Raw genomic sequence first — 21,475 nt, 5'->3', positions numbered from 1 at the left:
ACCAAAGCCTTGCGAGTGGATTTGGTAGACAGAAACTGAAAGAAGCCCATCGTATATATTTGTGTGTGTGTGTGTCTGTATCTGTGTTTGTCGCCCCCAACATTGCTTGACAACCGATGCTGGTGTGTTTATGCCCCCATAACTTAGCGGTTCAGCAAAAGAGACCGATAGAATAAGAACTAGGCTTACAAAGAATAAGTCCTGGGGTTGATTTGCTTGACTAAAGGCGGTGCTCCAGCATGGTCGCAGTCAAATGATTGAAACAAGTAAAAGAGTAAAGAGTAGCACATCTACCAATCCTGTTTCCTGACTAGTAGACCACCTAACAACATTCTAGATGCTAGGCACCTGGTCTTGGTTTTTGCTTCACTCAGGCCTGCAGCTCTGTCAAAGTGATAAACTGTTAAAAAAAAGTTATTTATTGAATACTACCCACATCTGTTTACTGTCTAGGAATACTTTGCAGGAAGTGCAGTCACAGCTGCACTATCTGTGTACCAGTTGATTATATTGACCTCATCATTTTATTGGTACTTATTTTATTGACATCAGAAAAACGATAAGTAAAGTCTACAACTGCAAGATTCAAAATCAAAACGTACAAAAAGGTAATTAAATTCACTTCTGTAACAAAATACAGTATAGCATTTGGTTAATTGTTCTACTGATTCTGCTTTCAACCACTATTGATAATAAGAACAACAACAATAATAATAATAATAACGATGATTATGATGATCCTTTCTACTATAAGCACAAGGCCTGAAATTTTCAGGGAGGGGACTAGTCAATTATATCAACTCCAGCACTCAACTGGTACTTCTTTAATTGACCATGAAAGGATGAGAAGCAAAATCAACTGCAGCAGAACTTGAACTCAAAACATAAAGCTGGAAGAGAAGCTATGAAGTATTTTGTCTAGCATACTAGTGATTCTGCAAGCTCACCACCTTCATAATAGTAATAATGTTTTCATTATTAATCACCAAAAGTTGACAAAAACATTGAGGTCAGTAACGAAAAAGCAGGTAAAAAGTAAAAAAATAACAGAAACAAAGAATTCCTCAAAAGGAAACATTGGTGAATGTCCTCAAAAGGAAACTAAGGTGAATGTCCTCTCCCAATTATCCTCTAATCTGAAGATGTATGCTCAGAATGGACCCATTCACTTGGACCAGGTTTACTGCTCTCATCTACCTTTCAACAAATTTGTTGGGAGGCAGTACTTCTCTCTCCATCCTCACTTTCTTTTTCAAGAGTAACATGAACAAGTTGATGAAGGTTTGACTAAGGAGGAAGGTGTGTGCCTTCACCATTTTTAGTACCATCCATACTCAATCTCTCACACTAAAGCCACCAGACAAAGACTGCCTGCTTTTCTCAGTTAAATGAAGGTGGAGAGACAATCTTCACGGTGGTCTCAGCTGATAGACAAATCCATTCCACATATGACAGACTACAGGTGTTTGACAAAACTCCACCAGTCAGCAATGCTTGGACACTGGACAAATGTGTACAGAATAGTTTCATTGCTCTACATATACTTTAGACATGCTCAGCTCTACAGACCCTTTAGTTGTCTTAGAATTTATCTCAAATTGGTAATGCCAGGTTAGGGATTTCTGGAAACTTTTCCATGGGCCCTGGCCCAAAAGTTTTCTGTGTGTATGTTTACATTCCTTACCACTCATGAAAGGCATTAAGCTAAAAACAGTGATGTTTGTTGACAATTCTATCAATAAACCATTCATTCACCTAGCAAAACAAATAGCATAAAAACTCCCTCACTTGAAAAACAGGTAAGATTTAGCAACAGGAAGAACACCCAACTGTAAAACAATACCTCAGTTATTTCGATTCCAGCATCATCATTGTTTAACGTGAATATCATCATTGTTTAACATTCGCCTTCCATTCTTGCATGGGTCGGATGGTTTAACAGGAGCTGCCCTTCCTAACACCAACCACCCAGCCAAGTGGACAGAGTGCTTTTTCGTAGTACAAGCACAAGTGAGGTCAGTTTTGGCATGGTTTTACAGCTGGATGCCCTTCCAGATACCAACCACTTTACAGTGTGGACTGGATACTTTTTGCATGGAATGGAAAAATAGACATTAAAACCTACAAAGTATATACACAACAGGCTTCCACACAACTTCCATCTACCAGATTCCACTTAAAAGTATAAGAGTTAACCTGAAGCTATATTTGAACTAGATGTTGTAAAAAAAGCTTCTTAACCCCAGTCATGTTTGTGTCCAGATTAAGATCAAACTCTGAACCTTGTGGTTGTGAAGCAAACTTCATAACCCCACAAACATGACTGTTTACTTGCTTTATTTTTATTATGAGATCCAATGGACGAGCTTTCTTCTCCAGAATATTTTCCCCTTTTTGAACATGCATGTTTTATCAAACTCCTGGTGGGAGTGGGTACCTTTTAAATAGCATGACTTCTGAAAAGGGTCATAGCACACATTTCCTCTACTCTCTGATTATTATATTACTAATTTAACATTTACTTTTCCATGCTCACATGAATCAGATGGAATTTGTTGAGGCACATTTTCTATGGCTGGATGTCCTTCCTATTGCCAATATCTAAGTCATATAAGAAATCTAAAGGTATTTAAGTGAGCCAAATCTGTCTCAAACAGCATTCTAATACCTTCAATATTAAATTCACTAGTGAAGCCCTAAACTGCAAACATCAGATGATCATCAGCACTACACCAAACCTCATCAAAGTTTTGCCCATTTAGTACTGTACATCTCTCACTGGTTAGCTGCTACTGCATTTCAGTGACCTACTCAATATCTCCTTCAGTGTTGTTTGTTAACTTCTGCACTGTCCAACAACAAACAACCACCACTGATACCCACAAATTTACCTAATCCACCCATCCTCACATCTACTCACATCCAAACCTCAATCCATGTCCTAACAGAAAGGCCTAAAATTCTTCTGCACCCAACCTTCACTGTCTTCAGCTCTTCCCTCCACCCATTTCCTTTGTATTCTTCCAACAAATCTGCATACTTTCCTGATATTTTTGTTGTTATTTTGTTCTCTCTTTTGCTTCCTATGTCATCCTATGGAACAGTCATTTTCACGATAACTGCAAAACATGCCTACATAGACACAAGAACCAGATCAGATTTCAAAGTCATGTCAACCACTTCTGTTAGCATTGTCTGCTTCCTTTTCTCATCCAGTAACACTAGCTGGTCAGCTTCCACTGCTATCATAACACAAACACTAAGAGAGACAACACTCTTCCTATCTCTTTTCTTTTGTCCTGCCTTCCTAAAATTAATACTTTTTGCACATTGTGGTCCATAATTTTTCCTCATTTGCATGATATTGAAACTAACCTCCACTAGTTGCTTAGAGTATTTGATTGTGTCTCCAAATATAGGCTGAAAACAAGAGCTCTATATCAGTTCTCAATAAGATGGAAGGACCTCTTCAATTTCACTCACAGATTTATTTATTTTTTTTAACTAAACAGTTTGAAACTCCATATACTGGTGCAATTTCTCATGCTGAACATGGTTTACTTTCAACATCTTTGACAAAATTTCGTATTTTAGAAGTTATTTTGTGTTAAAGTTGTCATATTTGGGTAATTTTAACCAACCAACAACATGTATTCAGCTGAAGAAAGCTACTACTGTATGCGATAATAATAGAAGAGCGACAACTTCTGGGTCATCTCTACTAAATGTCACCATTCTGTTTGATCTATTTTACTTTTGTTCACTGCCTGTGTTGCATATTACACGCTTTTTTTTTTGTTTGCTTTTCAATCGCCTCTTTGTACATTTGCATTTTCACCACTTGTACAAAGAGGCGATTGAAAAGCCCCCCCCAAAATTATGTAATATGCAACACAAGCAATAAAAAATAAAATAGAACAGAATGGTGACATTTAGTAGAGATGACCCAGAAGTTGTTGCTCTTTCATTACTATCGCATACAGCAGTAGCTTTCTTCAGCTGAATACACGTTGATTGGTTAAAATCACCCAAATACAAAATAACTCCTAAAACACCCAATACAAAATAACTTCTTAAACACAAACACAAAATAAAACAAAAAACTTCTAAAATAAAAACACACATTAACTTCTAAAATACGAAATTTTGTCAAAAATGTTGACAGTAAACCATGTTCAGTGTGAGAAATTACACCAGTATATGAAGTTTCAAACTGCTTAGTTTAAAAAACAATAATTTAAAAATCTGTGAGCAAAACTGAAGAAATCCAGATGGAATGGGCATGGCTGTATTGACTTTGATCACAAATCAGCTTGATTAGTCTGTATATTCACATCAAGTTCATTGGCCATACTGTCTATACACTGTCAACATGGTCATAGGCATAGGAGTGGCTGTTTGGTAAGAAGTCTGCTTCCCAATCAGATAGTTCTGAGTTCAGTCCCACTTCATGGTATCTTGGACAAGTGTCTTCTACTTTAGCCTCAAGTCAACCAAAACCTTGTGAAGGGATTTGGTAGATGGAAACTGAAAAAAGCTTGTCATATATGTATGTATGTATGTATGTGTGTGTGTGTTTGTGCGCACGCACGCATGGACATTTTTGTGTATCTGTTTGTCCCTCATTACAGCTTGACAACCAGTGTTGGTGTATTTATGTACTTCGCAATTTAGCAGTTTGGTATAAGAACCCAACAGAATAAATACCAGATTTACAATGAATAAATAAATAAAAATAAAAGGACTGAAATTTATCAAGGCGGTGCCCCAGTATGGCCACAGTCTAACAACTGAAACAAGTAAAAGATAGAATATAGTCATACAGGAGTGGCTATAGGTGCAGTAGCGGCTGTGTAGTAAGTAGCTTGCTTACCAACCACATGGTTCTGGGTTCAGTCCCACTGTGTGGCACCTTGTGCAAGTGTCTTCTGCTATAGGCTCAGACCAACCCAAGCCTTGTGACTGGATTTGGTAGATAGAAACTGGAAGAAGCCTGTTGTATATCTGTGTGTGTGTGTGTGTATGTGTGTATGTGTGTGTGTGTGTATTTGTTTGAGTCTGTGTTTGTCACACTCCCATCCACTGTCACTTGACAACCAATGCTGGTTTGCTTATGTCCCCATAACTTAGTGGTTCAGCAAAAGAGACCGATAGAATAAGTACTAGGCTTACAAAGAATAAGTCTTGAGGTCAATTAGTTCAACCAAAGGTGGTGCTCTAGCATGGCTACGGTCAAATGACTGAAACAAATAAAAGAGTAAAAGAGTAGATCATGTCTAACTCAAATGCACAGCCCATGACCACCGACATATACTTCTACTGTCTATTCCACAATTCTAACACCAACAATACACATAGGCGCAAGAGTGGCTGTGTGGTAAGTAGCTTGCTAACCAACCACATGATTCCGGGTTCAGTCCCACTGCGTGGCATCTTGGGCAAGTGTTTTCTGCTATAGCCCCGGGCTGACCAATGCCTTGTGAATGGATTTGGTAGACGGAAACTGAAAGAAGCCTGTCGTATATATGTATCATCATCATCATCATCATCATCATCATTTAACGTCCGCTTTCCATGCTAGCATGGGTTGGACGGTTCAACTGGGGTCTGGGGAGCCCGAAGGCTGCACCAGGCCAATCAGATCTGGCAGTGTTTCTACAGCTGAATGCCCTTCCTAACGCCAACCACTCCGAGAGTGTAGTGGGTGATTTTATGTGCCACTGACACAGGTGCCAGATGTATGTGTGTGTGTTTGTGTGTCTGTGTTTGTCCCCCTAGCATTGCTTGACAACCAATGCTGGTGTGTTTACATCCCCGTCACTTAGCGGTTCGGCAAAATGTGACCGATAGAATAAGTACTGGGCATACAAAGAATAAGTCCCGGGGTCGATTTGCTCGACTAAAGGCGGTGCTCCAGCATGGCTGCAGTCAATTGACTGAAACAAGTAAAAGAGAGTAAAGAGAGTATACTCCACTATAACATCTAGGAATGTAGAAAAGCAGAAATGAGTTTAAATAGTAGAACAACTGTATTCAAACACATCCTGTAATTAGCCAAAATTAACACTTACTCCCACCCTAACCCTAACCTGCATGTCAAAGGTTGAACAGACAAAAACAAATAAATACAAACGTTTTGCTTAAATAGAGGTCAAGGGTGATATTAACAAATTACAGTTGTTGTTCAGAGAGAAGGTAGGTAGGGAAGGAGATGGTTTGAGGGACATGGTCAGGGAATGGTACAAGAGAAGAGTCAATACAGAGAGAACACATTGCGGAATTAGCATGCACACACACACACACACACACACACACACACACACACACATATATGTCTACTCACCATTTCCAAATGGCATAGCATACTCGTAACCTCCAGTTGCCATTTTGGTATTTTTGCCAGTCTTTCTTCTTTAAATATCTGAAAAAAATAAAATAAAATAAAATGACTTTAAATTGACAGAATTCATACAAATTAGCGGAGTGTTATTTTGACTAATTTACAAATCTTACATAGCATAAAGCAGTGGAAAGGCTGTTATTAGAATTCCAACCACATTTTGTGGTTTGCTACCTCAACAGCTCCTTTATAGGATCCAGTGGCTAAAGACATCATCAGGAGGAACCATGTCCAGTTTCAGCCCCTACTCCTCTAACATTTTCACCGTGGCAGCCCCACTATCCTTCGGAGGTGTCTTCAGCTCTGGTGTTGAGTGCATTTCTTCTTTATCCTTTTTTTCTTCTATTCCCTGCCAAATTTCCCTTTAAATACTCGCTGGTAGGCTCTAGCAGCCAGCAACTGCTAGTTGTCACATGACACTATCTAAATTTCATCTGACCAATGGAGGGAAAAGGTGCATAATCTTAGCCTGTGCACCCTCTAAACCTACCTTCCAATAGTGTCGTGTTAATTTCAGTTCTAGCAGCCAGAGCCAACCAGCTGTTTGGTGGTACAAGCCTTAGAACCAGTAGTAGAAGGCGCCATAAAGGAGACTTCTACCTGTCAATCAGCAATGCTGCTTTTTCACCTCTACTAACAATCAAACAAACCTAAAACAGTGGTTACTTAACTCTTTAGCATTCAGGTTATTCCGTCAAATATAATGATTACTTATTCACATTGTTTTTAACTAACTGTGTATTACTTTGTAGCTTCAAGGTATCAATGATGTGATTGTATAATTTTAGAATGACATTGTAGGGTAGGTGCGAGAGGCCAGATCTGGTCAGTCTGAACATAAAACAGGTAGAATATTGGGCCAAATATGGTCAGTTTAAATGGTAAAGGGTTAAGAAATGAAATGCAATTACATTATCCACATGTTTCAATTATTCTTTTAAAAATAACAGATGCAGACATGGTTGTGTGGTTAAGAAGCTGGCATGGTCGTAAGTTCCATCCCACTGTGTGACACCTTGGGCAACTGTTGTTTACAGCTTCAATGAATATTGACAAATGCCTTGTGAGTGAATGTGGCAGATGGAAACTGTGTAGAAGCCCTCTGTATATGCATGCGTTTGTCGCCACCATCACTTGACATCTGGTGATGATTTGTTTATGTGCCTATAACTTAGCAGTTTGGCAAAATACAAAACAAAAAAATAGTAAGAAATTAGTAAAATAAATAAATTCTCTGTTATTATGCTGGTGGTTGGAATGTAACTTAACAAAAGAGACTAACATAAAACTATAATGGTATTGAAATCTGAGCACTTTAAAACCAGGTGTTCTGTATGATACAAACAGGGATAGTCACAGGTGAATTAGAATGAAATAGATTAATAAGTAGATCGATAGATAGAGTGAAGTAGCAGTGATCTTTAAATAAGCTATGTATCTAAATATATCTAATACATGGAGCATTAAAATACTAATTAAAAACAGATATAGGGTGAGAGAAATAAAAAGAATACTAGATAAGGATTAATGCAATTCTTTTTTTCTGATAAATATGGGAGATAACACCAGATATATTTCCACCTAGTCAGAGCTCATCAGTAATGCATATGTATTCATTCACCTTTTTGATGCAACTCTCTACTCTATACTATTTTCTTCCTCTACCATTCTCTAATTCCCTTTTTCTCCCCCTCCCTCCTTCATTGTTTTCTATCTCTCTCTCTCTTTCTCTTGTTGCTCACATATGACCATTGTCCATCTTTCTTTTCCTCCTGTGACCATCTCTCTTTTCCAGCATGAACGTCCAAAAGAGTGGGCATGTTTTTTCGCTCTCTCTTCTATCTTTTCTCTTTTCACCAAAAATTTCCTCCTAGCATTCACTATTTTCCTTTTGTTCTGGTCTAATGACACTCCATGTTTGTTTTCGTTCGGTTTCCTTGTATGTCTCCACTGTCATGTTTTTGTTCCCAACTTTGACCCTCCATAAGTCCTAAATTTCATTTTAGAATTTATGGGAGCAACTGTCTTTGAAGACTCATATTATCGTTGAATGCTTGAAATGAGGAGTAGATAGACAATTAATGAAGGGTCCTTTCTCTACGTTTACTTGTCCTGTTTTCCATTTTTCTCATTGTTTACATATTTCATGTTATTTGCACCATTGGTAACATCCTATACCCATATATGCATGTATATATATATATATATATATATATATATATATATATATAATATATATATATATATTAGTAGTAACTAGTAATATTAGTGCCAATCGAAAGTGTGAACCGAGCAGTCTAGTAATATATATATAATTATGGTGCTGCAAAGCACCAGCTTCACCAGATATAGGAGTCAAATGAACCCTTAAACCACATAGAGCTCACTTAAGACATGCATGGTGAAAGGCAAGTGGCAAATAAAAATTATGATATATATATATATAGATAGATATAGGTGCAGGAGTGGCTGTGTGGTAAGAAGCTTGCTTCCAAACCATATGGTTCCGGGTTCAGTCCCACTGCATGGCACCTTGTCCAAGTGTCTTTTACTATAGCTTTGGGCCGACCAAAGCTTGTGAGTGGATTTAGTAGACAGAAACTGAAAGAAGCCCGTTGTATACATACATATATATAATATATATATATATATATATATACATCTGTGTGTCTGTGTTTGTCCCCCACCATCTCTTGACAACTGATGTTGGTTTTTTTATGTACACATTCACATTATGTACATTATATATATACGAAGGGTGTATGAAAACTCTTGAGCCTCAAATAAACAAAACATGGTACAAGACTTCAGACGAAGGTACAAGACTTCAAGGCTCAAAACTTTTCATACGCCCCTCGTATATGCATGTGTGTATGTATAACATGATAATAGTTTTTCAAAAAAAAAATGTTGAAAAATTTGCCCAACTACATTTTCTTTCTTATAGTTGTGCTAAGTCTAAAATTTCTAAGAAAGGTTTAAAATTGTGATGACAATATAAATAGATTATTGTGTTTGACTTAGTATGAATCACCAATGCTGTTTTTGTTACTATTGTTATCTTCAAACCTACCAGTTTGAGTATTTGAAATAATTTTATTCACAAATGTTTATTGAACTATACACTTTCACTTTACTTTCGTTCATTTAGTTGTGATTTTTTTCTTACTTTTATTTTTTTTTGCTTTCTACTGTTGTGTCACTTGTACAACGTATATATGTTTGGTAGCTATTTTGGATGTGTAAAATGTAATGTGTACAAATAAGTCTGAAAAGCAAATTTGTTTGGTTTTTTTTTTACTACAATCTGGATACTTAAGGCAAGCTTTCCTTAGATAATGGTTCTTTTTATAAGTATTCCAAAGAAAATTTCATTTGGTAATATTCTTTTATTCCTTTACTTGTTTCAGTCATTTGACTGTAGCCATGCTGGAGCACCACCTTTAGTTGAGCAAATTGACCCCAGGACTTATTCTTTGTAAGCCTAGTACTTATTCTATCAGTCTCTTTTGCTGGACTGCTAAGTTACGGGGAAATAAACACACCAGCATCAGTTGTCAAGCGATGTTAGGGGAACAAAAACAGACACACACACACATATATACATACAGATATATGACAGGTTTCTTTCAGTTTCCATCTACCAAATCCACTCACAAGGCTTTGGTCGGTCCAAGGTTATAGTAGAAGACACTTGTCCAAGGTGCCATGCAGTGGGACTGAACCATGAACCATGTGGTTGGTAAGCAAGCTACTTACCACACAACCACTGCTGCGCCTACATGAATAATTTTGAAGAGAAAACTGTTAAAACAGTTAGTCTGTCTTTATGTTCTGAGTTCAAATTCTGCTGAGGTCAACTTTGCCTTTTATCCTTTTAGAGACGATAAAATAAGTACCAGTTGAACACTGGGGTAGGAATAGTAGACTTACTCCCTCCTCTGAAATTACTAGCCTTGTGCTAAAATCTGAAACCATTATTAAGGTGGCAAGCTGATAGAATTGTTAGCACACCATACAAAATACTTAATAGCATTTTATTCATCTTTATGTTCTGAGTTCAAATTCCACTGAGGCTGATATTGTCTTTCAACCTTTCAAGGTCGATAAAATAAGTACCAGTTAAGTTCTGGTATCAATGTAATTGACTGGTTCCCTTCCACAAAATTTCAGGCTTTGTGACTACAACAAAGAATTATCGTTATTATCATTATTAACCCTTTCGTTACTGTATTTATTTTGAGATGCTCTGTGTTTCTTTCAATTACTTCAAATATAACAAAGAATTTAGTAAAATAACTTAGTTATCATTCAGCTAGTGTTAGGAACATAAACTGTGACTAAGGTTTGGTGGAAGATTTTAATTCAAAATTCATGAAAACAAGACATTTGTACTACAGTTTCAGCTGGGTTTGGTAACAAAAGGGTTAAGGTGGTAAGATGGCACTGGGTAAACTGCTTAGCAGCATTTCGTCTCTCCTTAGATTCTGAGTTCAAATTTTGCTGGGATTGATGTTGCCTTTCATCCTTTCAGGGTCAATAAAATAAGTACCAGTTGAGTACTGGAGTCGATGTAATCAACTATCTCCCTCACTGAAAATTTCGGGCCTTGTGCCTATAGTAGAGAGCATTGTTAAGGGGGAAAACTAGCAGAGTTGTTAGGATGTCAGAAAAATGCTTTGTGGTATTTGTTCCAACCCATGTCCTGAGTTTAACATCTGCTGATGTTGACTTTGCCTCTCAATTTTTCGAGGCTCGTAAAACAAGTGCCTGTGGAACACTGAGGCTGACTGCCCCACATCACCACTAGAATTTTCAGCTTTGTGCCTATAATAGAAAAGATTATTCATCATCATCATCATTCAATGTCCATTTTCATACCGGGGTTGATGTAATCAACAAGTCTCCTTCCCCAAAGTTTCAGACCTTGTGCCTTTAATAGAAAGGATTATTATTATTATTATTATTATTATTATTATTATTATTATTAAGGTGGTGAGCTGGCAAAATTGTTAGCATGCTGGGCGAAATGCTTAGCAACAATTTGTTTGTCTTTATGTTCTGAGTTCAAATTCCACTGAGATCAGCTTTGCCTTTCATCCTTTCAGGATTGATAAAATTAGTATCAGTGGAACACTGGGATCGATGTAATCAACTTAACTCCTCCCCTGAAATTACTGGCTTTGTGCTAGAATTTGAAACCAGTAATATAAGGCAGCAACATTTCCACTAGCTCCTTATGACATGAGTTCGTATTCTGTTGCGATTCATTTTGCCTTTCATCCTTAATTAACCCAAGGCTATAATAGAATTGATTTGCACAGGGAAAACAGATGTTACAAAGCAAACTTCTTAACCACACAGTCATGCTTGTACCCTGTTTTCTTTTCCTTTTATTTAAATGCATGCCACTTTTATAAAATGATAAAAAAATAAAAGGCAAAAAAACCCAGCTGTATAAATTTCATCCTATTTATGAAAATAAAACTTAAAAACCAACAATACAAACATGAAATAAAGTAGAAACATTTAAAAATCAAATTAAGAAGTCAGTTTTAATTTATAGTAGGATAGCCAGATTTAAATTTTATGTCAATTGAGGAACTTACGAGATTTCTATGCAACAACTAACTTTTTCCTAATATAATATGGGTGTTATTTACATAACCTTCTTCTTCCGCTAGAACTGGCAAACATTGACATTTCACTCCTAATAGCAAAAGAAGTGAAGCTGCAAGTTATAATATACTTGTCAAAAAGGTTGTTATTTCCAAATTAAGGATTTCAAAAGACTAATTGCCAGAATATTTTGTGTCAGACTATTTTACCAAACAGTTTATTAAATGGTAAAAACTTTAGTTAATAGGAATCCTTCTTATTTAAAGAGCGTGTTAAAATGATGGCCTAAATGTCTTTTTCAAAGCTGAAACTGTTACTACTTGCCTAAATTGTACTTTACAATAAATCACATAGAAACAAAAATCTAGAATTATGCTCTTTTTACTCTTTTACTTGTTTCAGTCATTTGACTGTGGCCATGCTGGAGCACCGCCTTTAGTTGAGCAAATTGACCCCAGGTCTTATTCTTTGTAAGCCTAGTACTTGTTCTATCAGTCTCTTTTGCCGAACCACTAAGTTACGGGGACGTAAACACACCAGCATCGGTTGTCAAGCGATGTTGGGGGACAAACACAGACACACAAACATATACACACACATACATATATATATACATATATACAATGGGCTTCTTTCAGTTTCTGCCAACCATATCCACTCACAAGGCTTTGGTTGGCCTGAGGCTATAGTAGAAGACACTTGCCCAAGGTGCCACGCAGTGGGACTGAACCCGGAACCATGTGGTTAGTAAGCAAGCTACTTACCACACAGCCACTCCTGCACCTATGTTCATTTAAAAAAAAACTTTTTATCATAATATGTATATTCTGTGTGTGCATGTGTTAATGAGGGAGAGAGAGAGAGAGAAAGAGAGTGTGTGTGTGTCAGTAAATATCAACTGATATAAATAATATAAATAAATAAAGACACATTTATGGAACATACATATGAGTGAGATATGTTAGTTAGTTAGTTAGTTAGTTAGTTAATTTGGCTCAAAAGCAAATAGCAAGGCCATGTAGGGGGATACATATGATACCTGAGCTGTCTAAAAGACAGTAAGAACAGACTTAGATTGTGATGATCCAAGCAAACCAACCCAGCATGGAGACAATGATGAAAACAATATATTATTATCAAGTCAGTGAGCTGGCAGAATTGTTAGTACACCAGGCAAAATGCTAAGTGGTATTTTGTCTGTCTCTATATTCTGAGTTCAAATTCCATTGAGGATGACTTTGCTTTCATCCTTTCAAGGTCAACGAAATAAGTACCAGTCAAGTACTGGGGTTAATGACTAATCTGCCCTCCACCCAAAATTCCTGGCCTGTGCCAAAATTTGAAAGGATTATGAAGGTGAAAAGCTTGCAGAATCATTAGCATGCTGTCCAACCTTATGTTCTGAGTTCAAATTCCACCAAGGTCGACTTTGCTTTTCATCTTTTCAAGATTGATAAAATAAGTACCAGTTAAGCACTGGAACTGATACAATTGATTAACTCTCTCCCTGACAATTTCAGGCCTTGTACCTATAGTGGAAAGGATTATTACATTACTATTGATTTGACTCAGGTTTGTTCTTATTCCTTGTAGGATTTATGTTGGGCAACTAAGGTTACCCACAAGCTTTCAATAGTTTTTCAAGTGCTTAAAACCCTCTTGGTAATCTTTCCTATCCCTTAGAAGCAAACTTTCAGTAGAAGCTCTACAGGAAACTATTGTTATTATTTACTAAGGCAGCGAGATGGCAGAATTGTTAGCACATCAGGCAAAATGCCTAATGGCATTTCATACGTCTTTATGTTCTGAGTTCAAATTAAGTACTGGAGCCAAAGTAATTAACTTAGCCAATACCCCCAAAATTTCTGGCCTTCTGTCAAAATTTGAAATAATAATGATGATAATCATCATCATCATCATCATCGTTTAACGTCCGTTTTCCATGCTAGCATGGGTTGGATGGTTCGACCGGGGTCTGAGAAGCCAGGCGGCTGCACCAGGCTCCAGTCTTATCTGGCAGTGTTTCTACAGCTGGATGCCCTTACTAACGTCAACTACTCCATGAGTGTAGTGGGTGCTTTGTACGTGCCACCGGCACAGGAGCCAAGGTAGGCTGGCAATGGCCATGATCGGTTAGTGCTTTTTACATGCCACCGGCACGGAAGCCAGTCAAGGCGGCACTGGCATCGGCCATGTTCGGATGGTGCTTCATCATCATTATTAATATTATTATTGTTGTTGTTGTTGTTTCACAAATAGCTTTCACTGCAGAACATTTCTTTCATCTTCTCTAGACAGGAAGCCACAACAATTTTGGCATCTTCTGACTATATATATATATCTCATCCCACTGATGCTACTGAGGGATGTTCAAATTCTTCTGGCCAATACTGTAGCATGCTTTTTCATTCTGTTATTAATACAGCCATCATAGCAAACCAGTATCAGATGCCAGCACTCAAACCATGCAACATTACTTTGCTCTCACTTCTTATCTTTCTTTCACTTTCTCTACCATGACGATGATGACGATGCAGTCAGTGCTTCATTCTATAGCTCACAAATCACTGCTCAGTTAACCATCCTAAGCTTAATGCCCTCCAGGTAGGACATAGTGGATTTAGCCACAGACCCACAATATGCTCTACCCAATGGAAAGCATTGTACTTACTTTTAAGTCCTGTACTTTTTCTATTGATCTGTTTTGCTGAACTGCTAATGTACAGGAACACAAACGAGCCAACATCAGTTGTCAAACAGTGGTGGGGACAAACGCACCACACACAAGATGAGCTTCCTTACGGCTTCCATCTTAATTCTTTCATAAGGTATTGACTGACCCAGGGCTATTAACAGAAGACACTTTCCTAAGGTGCTGCATAATGGGACTGAACCAAAGACTACATGATTCCAAAATGAGCTTCCGAAACACACAGCCTGCCTTTGTTATTCTGGCATGAAATCCATTTGCTCCATATATATTCCAGGTCATTCAATGCACAGCACCAAACACCATTCCAAGTTTGTTTCTGCCACCTCACCTGTTTCCCCTACATTTCACACAGATGCATACATGCACACACACACTCTCTCTCTCTCTCTAACACACGGAGACACACTCTCTCTCTTTCACACACACATAATCTCTCTCTCTCTCTCACACACACACAGACACTCTCTCTCTCACACACACACACACTCTCACTCTCACACGCATACACACACACACACACAACCACCCTCACAGACATTCATTTAAAACTGATGATTCACACCACTACTACTTTGAGCAACTTTCATGTATATGTTTTTTCAACCGAATTCTAATATGTGTATGTATATATGCACATGGTATATGTATGACGTGTGTTCGTGTGTGTGTGTCTGTATATATATAAAAGTATACACATAATGTGCATACGTGCGCATATATTTGTGTATAAATGAAAATGACTTGCATATTTCTTTCCACTAACTTTGAATGTGAATATGCTAATCACTGTTGTGTTCGTCACAGGAGGGCAAACTGCTTAAGAGTATTTCTTTCAGCTCTTTACAGTCTGAGTTCAAATCCTACTGAGATCAGCTCTGCCTTCCATCCTTTTTGCGGTTGATGAAATAAGTACCAGTTGAGGATTGGGGTTGATTTATTCAACTAAAACTTCTTCACCCCACCACCACCACCACCACCAAATTGCAAGACTTGAACTAAAATTTGAAAGATTATTATTATTGTCATTATAATTACGGCAGTGTTGGCATGCTGGAAAAAATGCTTTGTGGCATTTCACCCATCGAGCTGGCAGAAACGTTAGCATGCTGGGCAAAATTCTTAGTGGTATTTTGTCTGCCGTTACGTTCTGAGTTCAAATTCCGCCGAGGTCGATAAATTAAGTACCAGTTACGCACCGGGGTTGATTTAATCGACTTAATCTGTTTGTCTGTCCTTGTTTGTCCTCTCTGTGTTTAGCCCCTTGTGGGTAGTAAAGAAATAGGTATTTCGTCAGCCGTTACGTTCCGAGTTCAAATTCCACTGAGGTCGACTTTGCCTTTCATCCTTTCGGGATCAATAAATTAAGTACCAGTTATGCACTGGGGTCGATATAATCGACTTAATCTGTTTGTCTGTCCTTGTTTGTCCCCTCTGTGTGGGGCAGTAAAGAAATAGGCATTTCACCCATCTTTACACTGAGTTCAAATTCCATCAATGTTGACTTTGCCCTTCATTCTTTCAGGGTCTATGAAATAAGTACTAGTTGAGTACAGGGATTAATGTAATCAATTTATCCCTCCCCACAAAATTTCAGGCCTTGTACCTATAGCAGAAAGGATTAACATTATCATCATTACTATTTATAAAGTGACGAATTAGCAGACACAGTAAAGTAGAAATATTCAGTTGTGTCTATTTAGTCTCAGTGCAAACCCGGTTGATGTCAGTTTAACCTTTCTTTCTTTGAGAGACATTAAGACATTAAAATAATTGTACCAGGAAAATACTTAAGTCTGAGTAATATAACCCTTTAAAGTTCAGATTACTTCGTCAAATGTAATACATACTCATTCATATTGATTTCAATTAATCATGCATTACCTTTGTAGTTTTGATATATCAACGACGTGATTGCTTACGTTTTGAATGACATTGATAGATATAGGTGAGAGGCCAGATTTGGCCAGTTTGAACATAAAACAGGTATAAAATTTGGGGTCAGATTTGGCCAGTTTGAACATAAAAGAGGTATAAAATTTGGGGCCAGATTTGGCCAGTTTCAATGTTAAAGTGTTAAACATAAACCTCCAACCAAGACGTGTACCTTTGTCCAATATTAGGAATCACCAAATTCTAAGATATGGTGAATATCTGTTGGCATCTCGAATGTCACCAGGTGCTCACTGCCCTCTACCAGTTGAGCAATATGGTCAGTGGAAGTTCTGTAATATCAATATACAGAAATATAGTGATGGGTAAGAACAATGACATTCTTAGGGAAACTTTAGGTGCTGACAAGGATGAACTCACTGGTCTGTTTCAGAGGATATTTGGACCTGGTACTACCATAGATAACTCCCAGAAATTCCTGGCATGGTAGTGCTACCAAGGAACACTGCCAGTTTGAGATAAACTCTACAGGCATGGAAGTGCTGACAAGGAGGACTGTCCAAGATACACACAGAGTGATGAAACTGTTCTGTATGCACTTGTGCAGTGTCTGAATATTGCCAATTTGCTGTTAACATGTGTGGGATGAATGCAACTATTGTCTCGATCCATCATAAGGGTTGCCCACCACCTATCTTTAACAAGGCAGGGCAAGCAGTGTTCCTCAGTTTAGTAGTTATGGTGAAAGAGGTTATGTGGTGAACAAGGCTGAAAGGATTGAGGAAAGACACCTCCCTCTTTGGTCAAGCTCTCATCAACTTTTTTAAGTTCCACTTGGAAAGCTAAGTGAAGCTGGAGAAGGAAATGTAAGTACATGCCTGAAGATTGGAGAATATGAGGGAGGGCTTGTGCCTTTGGTGGTCAGAGTAATCCTGGATCTGTGAGGCTCCTTGATTGGCTCTAGCTTCAATTTTTTCTGTATCAGGAGGACAGAATTATTTATGTTGTTCACATACTGTATACTTTTATTGCATTTCATTGTCTTTTGCATTTTATTCTCCCCATCCTATAATGTAAAACTACATGCAAGTTGTTGTCTGTCCTTGTGATGTTCCATACATCAACGCCCCTGTGGCTAGTAAAAGTAATAATAATAATAATAATAATAATTATTATTATTATTATTATTGAATGAGAGAGCAGTGCATGCCATCAGAGTGACACTGGGGTAAAATATTATTATTGAGTGAGAGAGTAGTGCATGCCATCAGAGTGACACTGGGGTAAAATATTATTATTGAGTGAGAGAGTAGTGCATGCCATCAGAGTGACACTGGGGTAAAATATTATTATTGAGTGAGAGAGCAGTGCATGCCATCAGAGTGACACTGGGGTAAAATATTATTATTGAGTGAGAGAGCAGTGCATGCCATCAGAGTGACACTGGGGTAAAATATTATTATTGAGTGAGAGAGCAGTGCATGCCATCAAAGTGACACTGGGGTAAAATATTATTATTGAGTGAGAGAGTAGTGCATGCCATCAGAGTGACACTGGTGTAAAATATTATTATTGAGTGAGAGAGCAGTGCATGCCATCAAAGTGACACTGGGGTAAAATATTATTATTGAGTGAGAGAGTAGTGCATGCCATCAGAGTGACACTGGGGTAAAATATATTATTGAGTGAGAGAGCAGTGCATGCCATCAAAGTGACACTGGGGTAAAATATTATTATTGAGTGAGAGAGTAGTGCATGCCATCAGAGTGACACTGGGGTAAAATATTATTATTGAGTGAGAGAGCAGTGCATGCCATCAAAGTGACACTGGGGTAAAATATTATTATTGAGTGAGAGAGTAGTGCATGCCATCAGAGTGACACTGGTGTAAAATATTATTATTGAGTGAGAGAGCAGTGCATGCCATCAAAGTGACACTGGGGTAAAATATTATTATTGAGTGAGAGAGTAGTGCATGCCATCAGAGTGACACTGGTGTAAAATATTATTATTGAGTGAGAGAGCAGTGCATGCCATCAAAGTGACACTGGGGTAAAATATTATTATTGAGTGAGAGAGTAGTGCATGCCATCAGAGTGACACTGGGGTAAAATATTATTATTGAGTGAGAGAGTAGTGCATGCCATCAGAGTGACACTGGTGTAAAATATTATTATTGAGTGAGAGAGTAGTGCATGCCATCAGAGTGACACTGGGGTAAAATATTATTATTGAGTGAGAGAGCAGTGCATGCCATCAAAGTGACACTGGGGTAAAATATTATTATTGAGTGAGAGAGTAGTGCATGCCATCAGAGTGACACTGGGGTAAAAATTATTATTGAGTGAGAGAGTAGTGCATGCCATCAGAGTGACACTGGTGTAAAATATTATATTGAGTGAGAGAGTAGTGCATGCCATCAGAGTGACACTGGGGTAAAATATTATTGAGTGAGAGAGCAGTGCATGCCATCAGAGTGACACTGGGGTAAAATATTATTATTGAGTGAGAGAGCAGTGCATGCCATCAAAGTGACACTGGTGTAAAATATAGTAACACTGGTTGTTATTATTATTGTTATTATTTGAGGGTGGTGAGTGTGCAGAATTGTTAGCACACCAGATAAAATGCTTAGTGACATTTCTTCTGGCTTTTCAACCTGAGCTCAAGATACCACCAAGGTTGGACTTGCTTTTCATCATTTCAGGGTCAATAAAATAAGTAGCTGTCAAGCACAGGGATTGAGATAATTAACTAGTACCCTCCCCTAAAATTTCTGGCCTTGTGCCCATAGTAGAAAAAAATAATAATTATTATTATCACTATCATCATCGACTTTCCGTTTCATCTTTTCAGGGTGGGTAAATTAAGTACCAGTGTAATCGACTAATCCCCTCCCACAAAATTTCAGGCCTTGTGCCTCTAGTAGAAAGGATTATCAACATCATCATTAAAACAGTGAGCTGACAGAATCATTAGCAAGTTGAATAAAATGCAATGCAGCATTCCTTCGGATTCTTTAGGTTCTGAGTTCAAATTCTGCTGAGGTCAATTTTGCCTTTCATCATTTTGGGGTTGATTAAATAAGTACCAGTTGAGCACTAAAGACAGTGTAATCAGCTTATTCTCTCCCATAAAAATTGCCAAAATTTGAAACCATTACTATTGTTATTATTTCAATGCTAATGCCTGCAGAATAGAACTTCAAAATGTCTACTTGGAAAAAAACTTGCATGAGGGATAAAATATGGGAACAAACTTAAAGATCTGACGTCAGTCTTAGCCCATAAAAATTAAACAAACCACATTTTGTTTAAGCATATATCAATCAACCCATTTGAATGGATCATCAGGTACAGTTTGGAACAGTTGGAATGTTATGATGGTAGAAATTAAATAAACAAACTTAATGGACATATTTTTTTGAGGAAGTCTTGCAAGAGAGACATTTTAATGATAGCATTATAATAAAGGAAACATTGTTATTATGTTTCTTAGCTCTTTAATATATTCCCCTCTCTCTCAATACCATGTCAATAAGTTTCTTTACAGCCAGTCCCCGTGCCACCCCCACCCCCATCACTCTCACTCCTAATATGCTGTTATCTTGTACAGAGACCACTATGCTATGCTGTACTTCCTGTATTTACTAAAATGTCAAGCTATGTGTAAAAGCACAAAGGTTTCTGTGAAGTTATTTATACCTATCAACTCATAACTTCTTATCGTTTCCTCATAGGGAGCTAAAATATTGAAAATCAAAATATTCATTTATTTATTTATTATTGCTAGTACGTCCATTCTGTTACTTGCTTCAGTCATTTGACTGCGGCCATGCTGGAGCACCACCTTAAAGAGTTTTAGTTGAAGAAATCAACCCCAGTACTTATTCTATCCATCGCTTTTGTTGAACTGCTAAGTTATGGGGATGTAAACACACCAACACCAGTTGTCAAGTGGAGATGGGGGACAAACACAGACACACACACACATTGGGTCATCCCATAAATAAAGCGGTTTTTTTATACTTCTTTTATTTTTCAAAATTAAGGTAAACAAAGTTCTGTTTTTAATCTAAAATACACTCTCCCTCATTTTCTACAATGCTCTTCTTTCTATCTGGTAGACTTGCAAGGCCTCTCTTCCAAAATTTTCTTGTCCGTGATGAAAAATACTCCTCCAGTATTGTTCTGACCACGTCTACAGAATTCATATTTTTTCTGTCCAAATAATTTTGAAGACTGCAGAATAAATGATAATCAGACAGGGCAATGTCTGGCAAATATGATGGGTGGGGCATCATTTACCATTCGAACTGCTTCAGCCTTTAGAATGTCATCCTCGCTGTATGTGGCCAAACATTATCTTAATGGAAGAACACCTTTCATCTTGAAACCCAAGAGGATCATTTTCTAGTGCTGAGTTAAGCCACTCAAGCTGCTCACAGTAGATCTCTATTGTCATCGTTTGGTTTTGGTTTTGGTTTAAAAGTTAAAAGTGCACTAAACCTTTCATATCCCACCAAACAGATAACAACACCTTATGTGGGTAAGATCTTTAACCTGGGGTGCCTATGTTTCTCCTTTCCCTACCCACTGTTTTCAGCGCTTGATGTTTTTATGGAGAACCCATTTCTCATCATAAGTTACTATTTGGTCCAAAAAATGGTTCATTTGTGAGACGTGTCAACAAAGAAGAGTGCACACATTCTCTCTCTGTGCACAATGAGACTCAGAATGGTTGTGAGGAACCCACTGATCCAATTTGCTGATGACATGCAGGCATTGATGAATGGTTGAATGACCAAATCCAAGCTTCTCTGCAAGTTTCTCAACAATTACTATATTTTTTTG

The 21,475-nt window shown here is 37.7% G+C and overlaps 1 protein-coding gene across 1 annotated transcript in view; it reads right to left on the bottom strand.

The window, feature by feature from the left end:
• LOC115214219 (transmembrane channel-like protein 5) overlaps positions 1-21,475 on the bottom strand; it is a 108,086-nt gene that overhangs the window by 54,014 nt on the left and 32,597 nt on the right. Inside the window, exon 2 of the mRNA XM_029783331.2 lies at positions 6,344-6,421. Within this exon, the coding sequence (XP_029639191.1) occupies positions 6,344-6,386 (43 nt within the window). The 5' untranslated portion in view covers positions 6,387-6,421. The remainder of the gene's footprint in view (positions 1-6,343; positions 6,422-21,475) is intronic.

Source organism: Octopus sinensis, linkage group LG7, assembly GCF_006345805.1.
Source record: "Octopus sinensis linkage group LG7, ASM634580v1, whole genome shotgun sequence".
Lineage (NCBI taxonomy): Eukaryota > Metazoa > Mollusca > Cephalopoda > Octopoda > Octopodidae > Octopus > Octopus sinensis.
This window is presented reverse-complemented; position numbering and strand designations above follow the sequence as displayed.